At 47.9% G+C, this 13,329-nt stretch overlaps 5 protein-coding genes across 8 annotated transcripts; 3 read left to right on the plus strand and 2 right to left on the minus strand.

Moving 5' to 3' along the window:
* The first annotated feature begins 1,292 nt into the window (after positions 1-1,292).
* On the plus strand, positions 1,293-2,642 carry LOC108076644 (dynein light chain Tctex-type protein 2B). The gene is made up of 4 exons (XM_017169576.3): positions 1,293-1,550; positions 2,002-2,097; positions 2,154-2,353; positions 2,422-2,642. Exons 1-4 carry the CDS (start codon positions 1,407-1,409, stop codon positions 2,585-2,587), a joined length of 606 nt encoding a protein of 201 aa, XP_017025065.1. The 5' UTR covers positions 1,293-1,406; the 3' UTR covers positions 2,588-2,642.
* Positions 2,643-2,797: 155 nt separating this feature from the next.
* On the minus strand, positions 2,798-7,049 carry nito (RNA-binding protein spenito). Of its 4 annotated transcripts, none has more exons than XM_070284609.1 (4): positions 6,909-7,049; positions 6,117-6,734; positions 4,211-6,059; positions 2,798-3,879 (listed from the first exon to the last, which is right to left on the minus strand). In XM_070284609.1, exons 2-3 carry the CDS (start codon positions 6,671-6,673, stop codon positions 4,229-4,231), a joined length of 2,388 nt encoding a protein of 795 aa, XP_070140710.1. In that variant the 5' UTR covers positions 6,674-6,734; positions 6,909-7,049; the 3' UTR covers positions 2,798-3,879; positions 4,211-4,228. The 4 variants fall into 4 exon arrangements, with proteins under 4 accessions (XP_070140710.1, XP_070140708.1, XP_070140709.1 ...); XM_070284607.1 differs by having other exon boundaries at positions 4,189-6,059; XM_070284608.1 differs by having other exon boundaries at positions 2,798-4,128; positions 4,189-6,059.
* On the plus strand, positions 7,047-8,805 carry Septin5 (Septin 5). Its single transcript, XM_070284610.1, has 2 exons — positions 7,047-7,157; positions 7,214-8,805. The coding sequence occupies exon 2, from the start codon at positions 7,345-7,347 to the stop codon at positions 8,623-8,625; it is 1,281 nt and encodes a 426-aa protein (XP_070140711.1). The 5' UTR covers positions 7,047-7,157; positions 7,214-7,344; the 3' UTR covers positions 8,626-8,805.
* A 1,055-nt stretch (positions 8,806-9,860) lies between these two features.
* On the plus strand, positions 9,861-11,411 carry LOC108076794 (zinc carboxypeptidase). Its single transcript, XM_017169815.3, has 2 exons — positions 9,861-10,235; positions 10,298-11,411. Exons 1-2 carry the CDS (start codon positions 9,876-9,878, stop codon positions 11,288-11,290), a joined length of 1,353 nt encoding a protein of 450 aa, XP_017025304.1. The 5' UTR covers positions 9,861-9,875; the 3' UTR covers positions 11,291-11,411.
* On the minus strand, positions 11,359-13,140 carry LOC108076795 (methyltransferase-like protein 25B). The gene is made up of 5 exons (XM_017169816.3): positions 13,007-13,140; positions 12,754-12,954; positions 11,876-12,693; positions 11,626-11,816; positions 11,359-11,570 (listed from the first exon to the last, which is right to left on the minus strand). Exons 1-5 carry the CDS (start codon positions 13,085-13,087, stop codon positions 11,491-11,493), a joined length of 1,371 nt encoding a protein of 456 aa, XP_017025305.1. The 5' UTR covers positions 13,088-13,140; the 3' UTR covers positions 11,359-11,490.
* Between the last annotated feature and the right edge of the window lie 189 nt (positions 13,141-13,329).

Below are 13,329 nucleotides of genomic sequence, written 5' to 3' on the forward strand. Positions count from 1 at the left end.
TACATACATAGCATACGATTTATCGGAATGTGTCTATATCTATGTATATGGCCACACGACATTTGCCAAAGACCTTGTAATAACAAGATGCATAACGCCAATACATTTGAATTGCGTAAAAAGCGGAAAATATTTTGTCGATGCAGCGATTCAGTTTTAAAATAATAGAGTTTGAGTTTTTTTTATAAATGTTATGAAAATATTTTTTTGTTTATTTTTTTTAAATTTAATTGAACCTTTATTTATTTTATATAATTCATAGAATTTTTATTTTTCGATTTAAACAATTTTGTTTTTGATTTAATCGATGTTTTCTAAAAGATCGAAAAAAATCTATGCATTATGTCTTTCTCTCTGGCTTTTAAGATTAATTCCAAGTGCGCTGGAATATATCTACAGCAATCAATCTTTTGGCGTTACTCATCTTTTTATAATAAGGTCTTTGCATTTGCGAACAGACGCCGGGTCGCAACTAAAGCTTTACCTATGTGTCCACTACACGACTGAAACTAACTTTGGTACGAATATCTAACAAAAACGAGGGAAACTAAAACTAAAGCTAAAACTGAGAAACAAAAAACGAAACGACAGACAGAGAAATTAGTACTTTCCAATATTTACATACATATACATAAGTCTGCACCAAAATTTGCACGAGAACGGAAAAGGAGATGCTATTCTTTTATAAGTAAATATCGTACATGGATGTTAGATGTCTAAGCAATTGTTCCTCGGTGTTGTGCTATCCTCCACCAGTGCGCCGGTTTTTTATCGCCAATCTTAGTAGCTGTAACACTGAGTTTTTGAGTTTTTACATATATATTGTATTTGTATTTTGTATTTCGAAGAGCCACGAATGTTTTTAAAACACTCAAATACATACTCGGGAGTCCTGGACTCAACACAACTAGTTCAAGCAACAATGTAACAGAGACAAGGAAGACAAGGAGCAAATGTGGCCAAGAGAGTTCGCACTGTTATATTGTTTTCCCTTTTTATATAGACAATTTACTAGGTGTCCGAATCTGAATTATGCGCATGTATCGAGGTATATTTATATTTGAATATGTGTATATATATGTAATTGATGTTTGAGCACCCACAAATAACGTAAATACTTGGTACGTGTGTGTTTTATCGTCTATTGTCTGACTGCAAAATGTTTGGATATACTTTAAACGGAAACCGGAAACGGATCTGAAATGCGAAGGAAACATTGTCCCCACACACACACACACACACACACACCATATTGCAAACCAAATAAAGTGTAAACTAATTGCCGTTGTAAAGACTGTCTTCGATTCAATGTCAATCCCAGCGGGCTCTCCTTTCAGTTTGATAGCCAAGTTTTCTGGGGGCAGCCACGTTCTGAAAATAATTTTTGTTCAAAAAACACTTTGATCATGGCTGACTCGCCGGAGGAGCGAAGGAGCAAAGAGGTGGCGCCCGTTGCGGCTCCGACCAAGGAAGCGGAACCGGGCAAGGGTAAGAAGGAGAAGAAGGACAAATCGGCGGCCGAGGGAAAGGATAAGGCGGCCAAGGGCGAGGTAAGTTCGGCTGCCAACTGGCGCATAATTTGGCCAACTATTGATTCAACAATGGCCACGGATTGCCACGGCGACTGGTCCGTCAGGCAATCTGGTGGCAGGCAATGGCTTAATGGCATAATCATTTGTGGTTTTATGGCTAACCGCGACGCACTCGACCCGACTCCATTTCAATAAATTCGAACGTCGAACATCGAACGAAATGACAGCCGCCGCGGCAAAAAACTGGTCGGGCCTGGTGACTCTGTGCCTCGGCCAAGAGCGTGAGAAGGTACCAGATTGATTTTGACATTAATGCTTGATGTCTTTTTAATGAATTGATGCATGTAACGAAATGTGAACATGGCAATGCATGCGCCTGTCTAGAAAATTGGCCAAGTCACGAACATCCCATCCATGCCCATACTAACAGCCACACTTGTGGTTTCCTTTCCATTTCGCCACCATGCAGAAGCAGCAGCTGAGCAACAGCCAGCGCGGATCGCTGACCAAGTCGCATATAGGCGTGGCGGCTCCCATGGGCATGGGTGCTGCCCCAGTCGCCAAGGTAAGTAGTTGCAGCTCCTGGCTGTGCATTATTTTAGATTTTTGTATTGTGTATAGCCAACAATGCGATATATGCCCACGTACCGCCTGGAGTCTAAGAATCCGCTGAACAAGGAGCGCGTAGAGAACATCATCAAGGCGGTGATGAACAGGCACTACAACGACGAGTACATGTTCCATCCCAAGCACTCTCTGCACATGGCGGCGCAGGTCAGCGAGGAGATCAAAAACCGTATCAAGCTCAACAACTACGACAGGTGAGAATGGGAATGGTTTACAAAAACATTGTCTCCCTCGTTTAACCTCGTCTTTTCCCAAAACCCAGATATCGCTACATAGTGCTGGTCACCGTGGGCGAATTTCTGATGCAGGGCCTCTATTCCATGGTCAACTTCTTGTGGGATGCCGAGAAGGACGGATTCGTGACCTACAGAGTGGAGAGGCCGTCCTACTTTGCAGTCTGCACCACGTTTTACCTGTACTACGATTGAGAACGGGCAACTCTTGGTGTCTTCTAGTTGTTATTAAAATTTAAGTTAATGTTAACATGGGTGCAGAGTTCATGGTGGATGCTGGGATGGGATTACCTGGCTGCTTCTTTGCCTTCGGGTGGATGGTTTCACTTTGTTCTTGGATTACACTTGGAACTTGGCACTATAAATCACATTTTTTGGACACCAAATCTTTGAACACACATTGGGTAGTTTTTATTTATTTTATTTTTAATTAGATGTATAATTGTTTGTTATAATATTGGTTGAGGCATAGATTATACTGTGACATCGAACTTCTATCTACTTGGGGTAAATGAACTGCCTTTGATCGTTATTACTACATCTCTGAGTGAACAGATTTACGATTGGTTATATTGGATATATATAAATAGTATATTATTTGAGAACACACGCAGACACAGCACATGCACTTGCCAACTACTCGGATTCATCATCTTCATGTTCGGTCCGTGGAATGACACTTGAACTCACAGAAACATAAATGTCGCATAAATTATAAACAAAACACCATTATTATATTCTGTTGAGAGCAGCCACAAGAAAACCAATGTAACAATTGCCAAACCCAATCAAACAGCAGAGACATTTTGGAGCAAATGCTACACGACGTTCTCTCTTCGGATGGAAGACGGATTCAGATTCGGATACGGATAGATAGATCGGATAGGATTTCGCGCACCCACATGCCAAACGAGAACACCAACTGGATGATAGCCCCCGGGATAAGTCGAGGGGAGACTGACTTCTGACTGTTTTGGCCAGAAATACAAACAACACTTTTTGCACCGAATTGTGGAAACTGCACTGCAAAAACAAACTCGTGGAAACTTGCGAAACTCGGTCATCACTTGCGTCTGCGTCGTCGTCTCTGGACAATCAGACCACTAACTTGGGCGCACTTTATGTCACAAGCCAAGGATCAGGCAGGGGCAGCGGCAAAACAACACAACTCAAAATATGAAATCAATTTTAAGCAACACAAAAACTGTTTCGTTTCGAAATCATTTCGCACTGGTTACGTCTGGATCGGACACTTGAATGGGGTCTTTTGAGGAGACTTTAGGTCTTTAATCATCCTCGGATGCACACTTTGACATGTTTAAAAATTGGAAAATTGTTACATTTGATGCATAATCAAAAACTTGTTCTTCTAGGAAACTTTTTTTTAAGCACATTTATAAAATATAGCATGTATATAAATATATATAAATTTCACTGTCACTAACACATCGAGAACTTGCTATAAAAACCATAAAGAGAGATCCTGTCTGCAAAAAGAACGGAAATTAATGATTAATTAATAGAGGGGGTCAGGGATCATGAGGTGTGTGGATGATGTCTCCTCGGTTCTGCTCGTTTCTCTTTGTGCATCATATGTGTATGTGGTGAGTGTGTGGTGTGTGTGCGTGTGCAAGCGGGTGTGCGGAGGACGCACACATACACGGCCCTGGCGTGTACGCGTCCCCAACTGCATCCGCCTCGCCTTGAGAGGAGCATCTAAGATACGACTAAGTTTTCTAGGATATATAGTTAGGTGTGACAAGAGGCTTCCCATGAGCACTGTGGCTAGTCGTTACCTCCAGTTTGTCCAGCACTTGCCTTTCGCCATCGACCATTTTAGGCCGTTCCGCCTCGCACCACCACAATGACGAGGTGGTCCTCCTTCAGGCCCTCTTCCGTGAGGCTGTGGCACGTGCGCTTCAGCAGCTCCGTGGAAAAGTCACAGGGCGGAAAGGCGTACAGCACGCCGGTGGCCTCCGTCTCCTTGTTTAGCAGCGAAATGACGCCAGCTGCCTCTTTCTGCTTGAGGTATGAGACCAGATTTCTCAGAGGTCGCGTCTGAACGCTGGCATCGTCGCAATTGGTGTCCACCGTGGACCCGGCCAGGCCCATGAATATGGCGTGCGAGGACGAAGATGCAATTCGCTTCTGCACATCATCCAGCTTGGGCGGATCCAGACGAAGACGCTGCGTGATGCGCAGATTGTGCTTGCCCTCTTCGTCCCGCATTAGCGACTCCACGATGTCCGTGTCGCCGTCAGTTAAATGGAATTTCGCCGGGAAGAGGGAGCTCTTGAGGATCAGTGCTCCGGTCCACACGGTGATGCACTTGCGCGCCACTTCCGGCACTGTGCTGGCCGATCCAAGGGCGTCATTGCGACGAGTCGAAGTGTCAGAGTCAGATCCGGGCGAGCGAGCTCGCTTCATGGGTGATCGGGATCTTGACCGTTCCACACCTGGTTCCCGGGAGCTAGAGCGAGCTCCCCTGTCATATGATTCACCGGGAGGACGCCGCCACTCGTCGTCAGCTCCACCTGGCGGGGGCACCGACGAAGACGATCCACTCAAGGAGCCGGGATGTGGAGGCCTGTGCACATCGTTGTGATAATGGTACATGCCTCGTCCTCTTCCGCGATAGCCACCACGACCGCGGTAGCCGCCTCTGGGCGGGTATGGAGAATATCCACCTCTTGGAGCATACGCTGTAGATTCCTCGTAATATGGATCGTACTCCGGACGGCGATACTCCAAGGCGCTCTCATCATACGGTGGCTTCGAGCTCTTGAACTGTGATACTGGTGTTGTCCCCGGCAGCTCGGCAAAGTCGGTGCGCAGACGTCGCTCTGGTCCACCCAGCGGGAATCCTCGCATCTCCTTCACCGCCGAGGTGGCCGCCTCCACGGTCTCATACTGAATGTAGGCGTAAGGCTCGCCCTTCTGGTACTCAATCTTCTTGATGGCCCCGAAACGGTCGAATTCTCGCTCCAGCTGGGTGACAGAGGTCCAGGCTCCCAAGCCACCGATCCACATGCGAGTGGCCGGGGTCACCTTGCCGTAGCCAATCTTGCACTGGAACTTGCCGATATACTGGCCGGACAACTCGATTTTAGCCCGATGAGCCATGTCCAGATTCTGGTAGCGCACGAAGGCGAACGCATTGCCCGTTCCAGGTGGCGGCCGTTTGATATCGATATCATCAACCACACCGTACTTGCCGAAAATGCGCCGCAGCTCGTCGTCGGCGATAGTCACCTCAAGATTGCCAGCGAAGAGCGTGCGCGTTGAGAGTGGGTCATCCTCGGGCTGCACGTGGTGCAGATAGTTCGGGAACTTGTCCTTCTTGCTCTCTGGCTTCTCGTATGGCGCATGTGGGCGTGGTGCCAGTGGTCTCATCGGAGCGTACGTATGGGGAGGCGCGTGGCCGTGGCCGAGGTGGTGCGGGTGACCGCGATGCAGCGGGGGTCCGCGAGGCGGATGCGGATAGTCGTGGTGCAGCGGTCGGTAGTCCCGAGGGTGTACAGCATGGGGGTGCATGTGGGGCGGACCGTACCGATCGTAAGGATCGATCGGCGGCCGTCGGTGGTCAAGGGGAACTCCGGGACCCATTGGCGAACGTGAATAATGATAACGTTCGTAGTCCGGCGGAGACATTGAGTGGCCACGGGGTCTGAAACATAAGGAGGTGAGCTTAACTAATCAAGATGACCATTAACCGAATTCTTACCTGTACTCCGGCCTGGTCGTGGACTTGTATACCGGCTCCACAATAGCCATCTTGTCGTAGATGATAAGACGCGGCTTGTGGTGCTTCGCCTCCCGAGCATCCTCGGGCGTACGGAAGCACACATAGGCTACCCTTTCGTCCAGATCGTTGGACAGTCGCACACTAAAGTCGCCGAACTTCTTGTACTCACGGTACAGCGTCTCCTCGATGAACTCGTCAGGAGCCTTCGGTGGCAAAGCGCTGACGCACAGAACCTTGTAGCCGGCGGGTCGCTCGGCCGGTGGAGGCCCGCGCATGTAGGGCTCCCGGTGCGGGGAACCGTACCGGCCACGTGGACTGGGCGAACGGTCTAGGCGGCGTCGCATGCGCTCCGGTGACATACGCTCCGGGGAGTCGCCCGGGACACCGCTACCGTTGTCGTAGCCCCGTCCCATGCTACGCGAGTTGCGCGACATACTGCTTCTGGCAGGGCCCGGGGAGCGCGACGCGCTGCGCTTCATGTTGTGAATTTTGACTGTGATGCGATCGGCTCCGGCTCCGTCTCGGTGACTACTCATGGGCGGCTCTTCCGGTACTCTTCTCGGGGTGGTGCTGCCTGGAATCCTCTGGCAAACGGGGCTTTTGGAAAACAAGAATAGTAAACGTTGTGAAAGTGCGAAAAATTACAGCCAAGCGGCGACGGCGGCGGCCAAGTGAAAAGAAAATGGCGGCCGCGGACAACAAAGAAAAAATCTCATTCTCATGTAATAACTTTAAAAATTGACAATTTCTGCTTGCCCTCCGGGCTCTTACCACTTTTGTTACTTCTGGCACTAGGTAGGCTGCACTTTTACTACACAATTCGTGGATAAACCTCGAATATTAAAATTTTCTGCGGCGGCTTTGCAAATTCTGTATGTGTTGAAAGGAGAAATGATAACTACGCCGATACCGATAACTGTTAGTGGTGGAGTGTGGCCTTATCTCAGATATTTTTTTTGATCGAAATCTGTTATCGATAGACTTTGTCGAGGCACATCGTTCAAAAAAATAAACCGGCAGGTAAAACAGAGTACAGGTAGAAAACCAGCCGCATTAAACTCTCATTATCTGGGCAGATGTCGGAAAACCCGAATGGGTGATTAAGAAAAGCTGTAGTTTTCTAGAACCCACGCAAGCCAGTTTTCTCCCTATAAAAACTGACGCCATTGGCATACAGATCTTTATTTCGAAGAGAACTTAACGAGAAATGGTCAACATTACGGCTGAAAATAAGACACCGGCGGTGGCGACTCCTGGACCCCGGCAGCTCCAGCTGGGCGGCCACGTAGGATTCGACACGTTGCCGGACCAACTGGTGAACAAGAGCGTGCAGAACGGCTTCGGCTTCAACATCCTGTGCATCGGGGAGACGGCTCTGGGAAAGTCCACGCTGATGGACACCCTGTTCAACACGAGCTTTGGAGCCACGCCTAGTACGCATAACCTGCCCAACGTGAAGCTAAAGGCGCAGACCTATGAGCTGCAGGAGAGCAGCGTGCGGCTGAAGCTGACCATCTGTGACACGATCGGATACGGCGACCAGGTCAACAAGGCGGACAGCTACAAGGCGCTCGTGGAGTACGTCGACTGCCAGTTCGAGGCGTACCTGCAGGAGGAGCTCAAGATCCAGCGGTCCATGGCCAGCGCTCACGATAGCCGCGTCCATGCCTGCCTCTACTTCATCTGTCCCACGGGGCACGGGCTAAAGGCCATGGATTTGGCATGCATGAAGCAGCTGGACACGCGCGTTAACATCATTCCCGTGATAGCCAAGGCGGACACCATCTCCAAGTCGGAGCTGGCTGGTTTTAAGGAGCGGATAATGGACGAACTGCGGCGCAACAAAGTGAGCATCTATCAGTTTCCCACAGACGATGAGACGGTGGCCGATACGAACAAATCGATGAACGGAGAACTGCCTTTCGCTGTCGTGGGCAGCACGGAGTTTGTGAAAGTGGCTGGAAAGCTGGTCCGTGCTCGGCAGTATCCCTGGGGATCCGTGCACATCGAGAACGAGACGCACTGCGACTTTGTCAAGCTGCGCGAGATGCTCATTCGCACAAATATGGAGGATCTGCGCGAACTGACGCACACGCGGCACTATGAGCTCTTTCGGCAGCGGCGCCTGCAGCAGATGGGTTTCGTGGACGTGGATAGCAACAATCAGCCGGTGTCCTTCCAGCAGACCTTTGAGTCGAAGCGCACCGGCCACTTGGCCTCCTTGCAGGCCAAAGAGGAGGAAGTGCGCCAGATGTTCGTGCAGCGGGTTAAGCAAAAGGAGAACGAGCTGAAGGACAGCGAAAAGGAGCTGCACTCCAAGTTCGAGAAGCTCAAGCGGGAGCATCTGGAGGAGAAGACCAAGCTGGAGGAGGCGCGTCGCCTGCTGGAGGAGGAGTGTCAAGAGCTGCAGCGGCGTAAGCAGCAACTGTCCAATGGGAATGGCAACGGGAACCACATGCTCACCCTGGGCCGAGGCAAGAAAAAGTAGTCTTCGAATCCTCTGGGCTTTCACTAAACCAAACGACAATAGGCAACCTCGATTTTATTACTCTTTTAGTTGGGCTTCGAATTTATTATAAGTTAAAAATCATGTTCACAAATTGCATAAATATATAAATTTCATAAATTATTACATAAATAAACAATTATAAGCTTGTAACCATTCAAATTTTATGATATACATTTCATTTTATTGTGAAACCCTTTAACAATTTTAAATTAAAATAAATACACGAAGTTTTAAATTACTTTTTGGATTGCGTTTTGTATTTCTTTCATATTTGGTATAACTATTACTTGAAAAAAATTAATATATATTTATTAAAGTTGGTATACCCTTGCAGTTTGCAATCGGATCTTAATGATCGTTGAATTTGTATCTAAAATTTTATATCATAATATTTGGGATAATCAAAGCTTAAAAATGTAATAACTAAGCCAAAAATTCAGTAATTTTAAATCGGAAAGCTGTTGTCTGCTAGTTTTTAATAGGTTAAAAAAGCTGCATAATAAATTAAAGTATTTAAAATTTTTGTCAATTTTTGAATATTTTAACGATGTAACCCCTTATAAAATTTTAAAAAAATTAAAGATTTTATTTTCTTTCCAACATAACCAAGATGACGCGCCTGTTAATGCTGATCAAGAATATATATGGTTTATAGGGTCGGAAATGAGTTCTTCACTGCGTTAGTAGCTTCTGAATACATTTAGGACATTAATTAATTATAATACCCTGCAAGGGTATACAAATTATTGCAATTATACAAATAATAATCAAAAATAAATAATGTTAACAAGTATACAGTTTAAGATTATACCTGTTTTGTATCTCTAAAATCAACCTAAAGACTTCCGTGGAAGTGCAAACCACCCCTGATTGTGGACAATATACCTGACTGAAATTACCTTAAAGGTCGATAATTATAGAAATCGGATACATTTCTTGCAAACAGTTTACGGAGGCCATAAACCATATGTGCCTCGCTGAAAGTCGCGAGTCCCTGGATTAGCCCGCACAGCTGTGTTTGAGCAACTTCTGGTTTGGCTATCCTGCCCGCCATCCGCTGCCTGCCCACCGCCACCATACTCAATCCTCTCTGCACTCCGCTGATAACGATGGCTGCTTCAGAGTGGCTCTCCCGCTCTCGCCGCCTCTCCATTGCTCTCTTGGCAGGCAAAAAACAGAAACAAAACCGACAACTGGCCAGCGTTTGGTGTGGAAAATATATTATAAATATGCTAACCTGGCAGATCGTAGCGCTGGGGTTAGTCATTCCAATTCTGGCAATGGCTGCGAGTGGTACTAAACTGGAGAGCGGCACGTGCCCGGCGGCAGCGGATGGCGATTCCGGCTGCGTAGGAATTCCTCCTCCGCCGGATCAGGCCCGCTACGACAACTACCGTATCTATAATGTGGAGTTCGAGAACGAGGAGCAGATTGCACTGTTCCAGAAGCTGGAGGACCAGAGCGACAGTCTTACCTTTATCGGCCACGCCCGAGAAATTGGCCAGAAGCTGTCTATTCTGGTGGCGGCGCATCGCGTTGCGGATTTTGCCGATCTCCTGGAGACCTACAAGTTGAAGCATCGCGTCTTGGTAAGCGAATACTAACTACTCCAAAAAGAATATTTTACTAATCGGTTGGAGACTTTGTTTAGACCTACAACTTCCAAGAGAAGATAGACCGTAATCTAAAGGAAGTTCAGCCTGAGGACATTGATGCCTTGCAGCTTGACTGGCAGCACTTCTTTCATCTAAAGACCATCTACGAGTGGATGGATAAGATGGCCGCCAAGTATCCCGATCGTCTGACTGTCCTGGACATGGGAACCAGCACGCAGGGCAACGCCATAAAGGGTGTCAAGGTATCGAGTAATCCGAAAAACAAGGCCATCTTCATCGAGAGTGGCATCCATGCTAGGGAGTGGATTGCCCCGGCCGCTGCCACTTACATAATCAATGAGCTGCTCACCTCCCAGGATCCGCAAGTGCAGAGACTGGCCCAGGAGTTCAACTGGATAGTGTTCCCCTGTGTCAATCCCGATGGCTACAAGTACACCTTCGAGCACGATCGCATGTGGCGCAAGAACCGCCAGTTGTTTGGAACCTGCCGCGGCGTGGACCTGAACAGGAACTACCCCGACCACTGGAACAGCGCTGGTGCTAGCAGCGACCCAACACGTTACGATTTTGCCGGTCCCTCCGCCGGAAGCGAGCTGGAAACGCAGCGCGTAATCGAATTCATACGCGCCAATGTGGGCAAGGAGCAGATCAAGACCTATATTGCCCTGCACTCCTACTCCCAGATGCTTATGTTCCCGTATGGCTACACTAAGGAACGCGTGTCCAACTATGATGATCTACAGGAGTTCGGCAAGAAGGCATCCGCGGCCATTAAGGCGGAGAGCGGAAGGGATTATGTGAGTGGCAGCCTGTATGAGACCATCTATCCGTCGAGCGGTGGCAGCATGGATTGGGCACATTCCGAGGCGGGCATTCCGATTGCTTACACTTTCGAGCTGCGTGGGCCGCCGGACAGTCAGGATCTGTTCATCCTCCCCGCCGTGGAGATCCTGCCCACAGCTAGCGAAGCTTTTACTGCCATTCGCACCATTGTGAATGCGGCGGCCGAGAAGGGCTACTACAAGTGAATATCCCCCGTTCTAGTGTTCCTGGAATGGAAATTTTTATACGTTCAACGATCTAGACAAACTTTAAGTGCACGACGATATTATCTTTATCTTTATACAAAATAAACTCATATAAAAACCACTTGAAGGGTAACCACCACTTAACGATAAGAATCAGACGGGATTTATGGTCAGATTAGGGTAATTCCAACCTATCAGAGTCAGGGCTTTGTGGCCATGGTAATGTGGTTTCTGGGCGAGAGACGGGGATCGAATATAGCCTCTATCCGCACTTGGCACTCTGTAAGAATATATTCTCGAGTGTATCAAAATAGCAGCTTAGTGTGTCCACTTACCATTCTCCATTAGGAATAGGCAGCGATCGTGGAGAATAATGCTCTCCACCAGAGGAGCCATCATTAAACGCAGTGTATAGAAACTCACGATCCGCTGCCAGTTGGACAGGTCCGTTTCAGTTTGCTCGTTACTCAAAACCCGACTGTCCAGAGCTTCAAAACGAGTTCCTTGGACCGCTCTCTGAAAGTATCTGAAAGATAAACAAAGACTGGTTATAGATTTTTTGATATTATTTATTATTTTACTTACTCGTGAAACGTCATGCCCGGTGAGTGCTTAACATTGCGCAATGCACAGTGCCGGAGATCTGGAAATTGTTGGACAATGATGCGTTCAGCGGCAGCTCGGAGGGAGTGAATCCGTAGATGCTCGTTCTCCCCAGCCCGTAGGCGATCCTGGTACACTTCTGTGGCATGGCAGGAGATCTCCCTGGCCTCGTAGCTCAGTTGTGAGCAGGACTTTGCATTGAGGAACCTGCTCAGCGGGTAACCATTTACTCGTTCTCTGGGATGCGTGGCCCGGGTGGTCATCTTCTGGTAGCAGCAGCCCACAAAGTTAAGGAACTTGGCTTGCGGGCAGCCGAGGAACATGCGCATCAATGTCGGGCCCAAATTGCCGCACGGATGCAGTCCGATGATCCCAAAGGTAAAGTTGTCGTTTTCCAGCCCCAAGGCACCCCGGATGCTGGCGAGGAACCGCTCAGGCAGTGTGTCGCTTTCCAAGCGCTGTGTTAGGTGCTCTGGTCGCTGGAAGTGGCTTGTGTCTTCAGTTTTAAGGTGTTTGGCTGCCATGGATTCCAGTTTAAAGTCAATATCCCTGGCTTGCTGGTTGAGATCCGGCTGCATCTCAAAGCAGCACACACGTATTCCGAAGCCATAGCCAAGGACGCGCGCCAGGTGACCCACTCCCGCTCCAAAGTCCACTATGAAGTCAACAGGTGTCTGGCGATTGCTGAGCGCACAAATCTGTGCCATCCGTTGGATCTCATGGTATTTTTTGGGTTTCACTCGCTTCGTAAACATGTGCTTCAGCTTGGGATGATCCAGCAATGGGCATGGCAAAGAGTTCTACAACGGAACGAGGTATGAAAACTTTTCGGAAGAATCTTGTGGCAGGATTTTACCAACTTCGGGTGCGCTCCTAGGTGTGCGGCTAATGCAAAGATGCTGCAGCTCCCGTCGAAGTTCTATCAACTCCACTGGCCATCCTTGCTCGTGCGCCACATCCTCGTTTTGGAGCAACTCGCTCAGCCTCTCTAGGGGTATATTCGCCAGGTGCCGCTGCCAGTCTTCAGGAAGTTTACTCCAATGGTCGTCCAGAAAAAAGTCCTAGAACTGAAATGTTAGGGGGAAGCAGGCGTAAGACTCCAATCAAACCCACCAGAACATAGGCGTCCAACAACCATTCGTATTTCTTAAGCAGCCTTAGGCTTTGCTCAAGCTTTTCTTTCAGAGCCAACATAGTGGAGATCTTTTTAAAAAAGAGAGCATCTGATATAATATTGCACTGTTGTTTCCTTTTTATTATTATTTTTGGAGCACAGATCCGCGAGGTAGAAACGTTTTTCTGCCTCGGAAAATTTAATTAGCTCCGCTTGGCCACACTGACCGCAATATAAACAAATATTTATTTTACTTGTATTAATTGTAAGCACCACAACATGTTCTAACACTAATTTATAAATAAAGATATTTAAAAACTTT

The sequence above is a fragment of the Drosophila kikkawai genome, chromosome 2R, assembly GCF_030179895.1.
Source record: "Drosophila kikkawai strain 14028-0561.14 chromosome 2R, DkikHiC1v2, whole genome shotgun sequence".
Taxonomy (NCBI): domain Eukaryota; kingdom Metazoa; phylum Arthropoda; class Insecta; order Diptera; family Drosophilidae; genus Drosophila; species Drosophila kikkawai.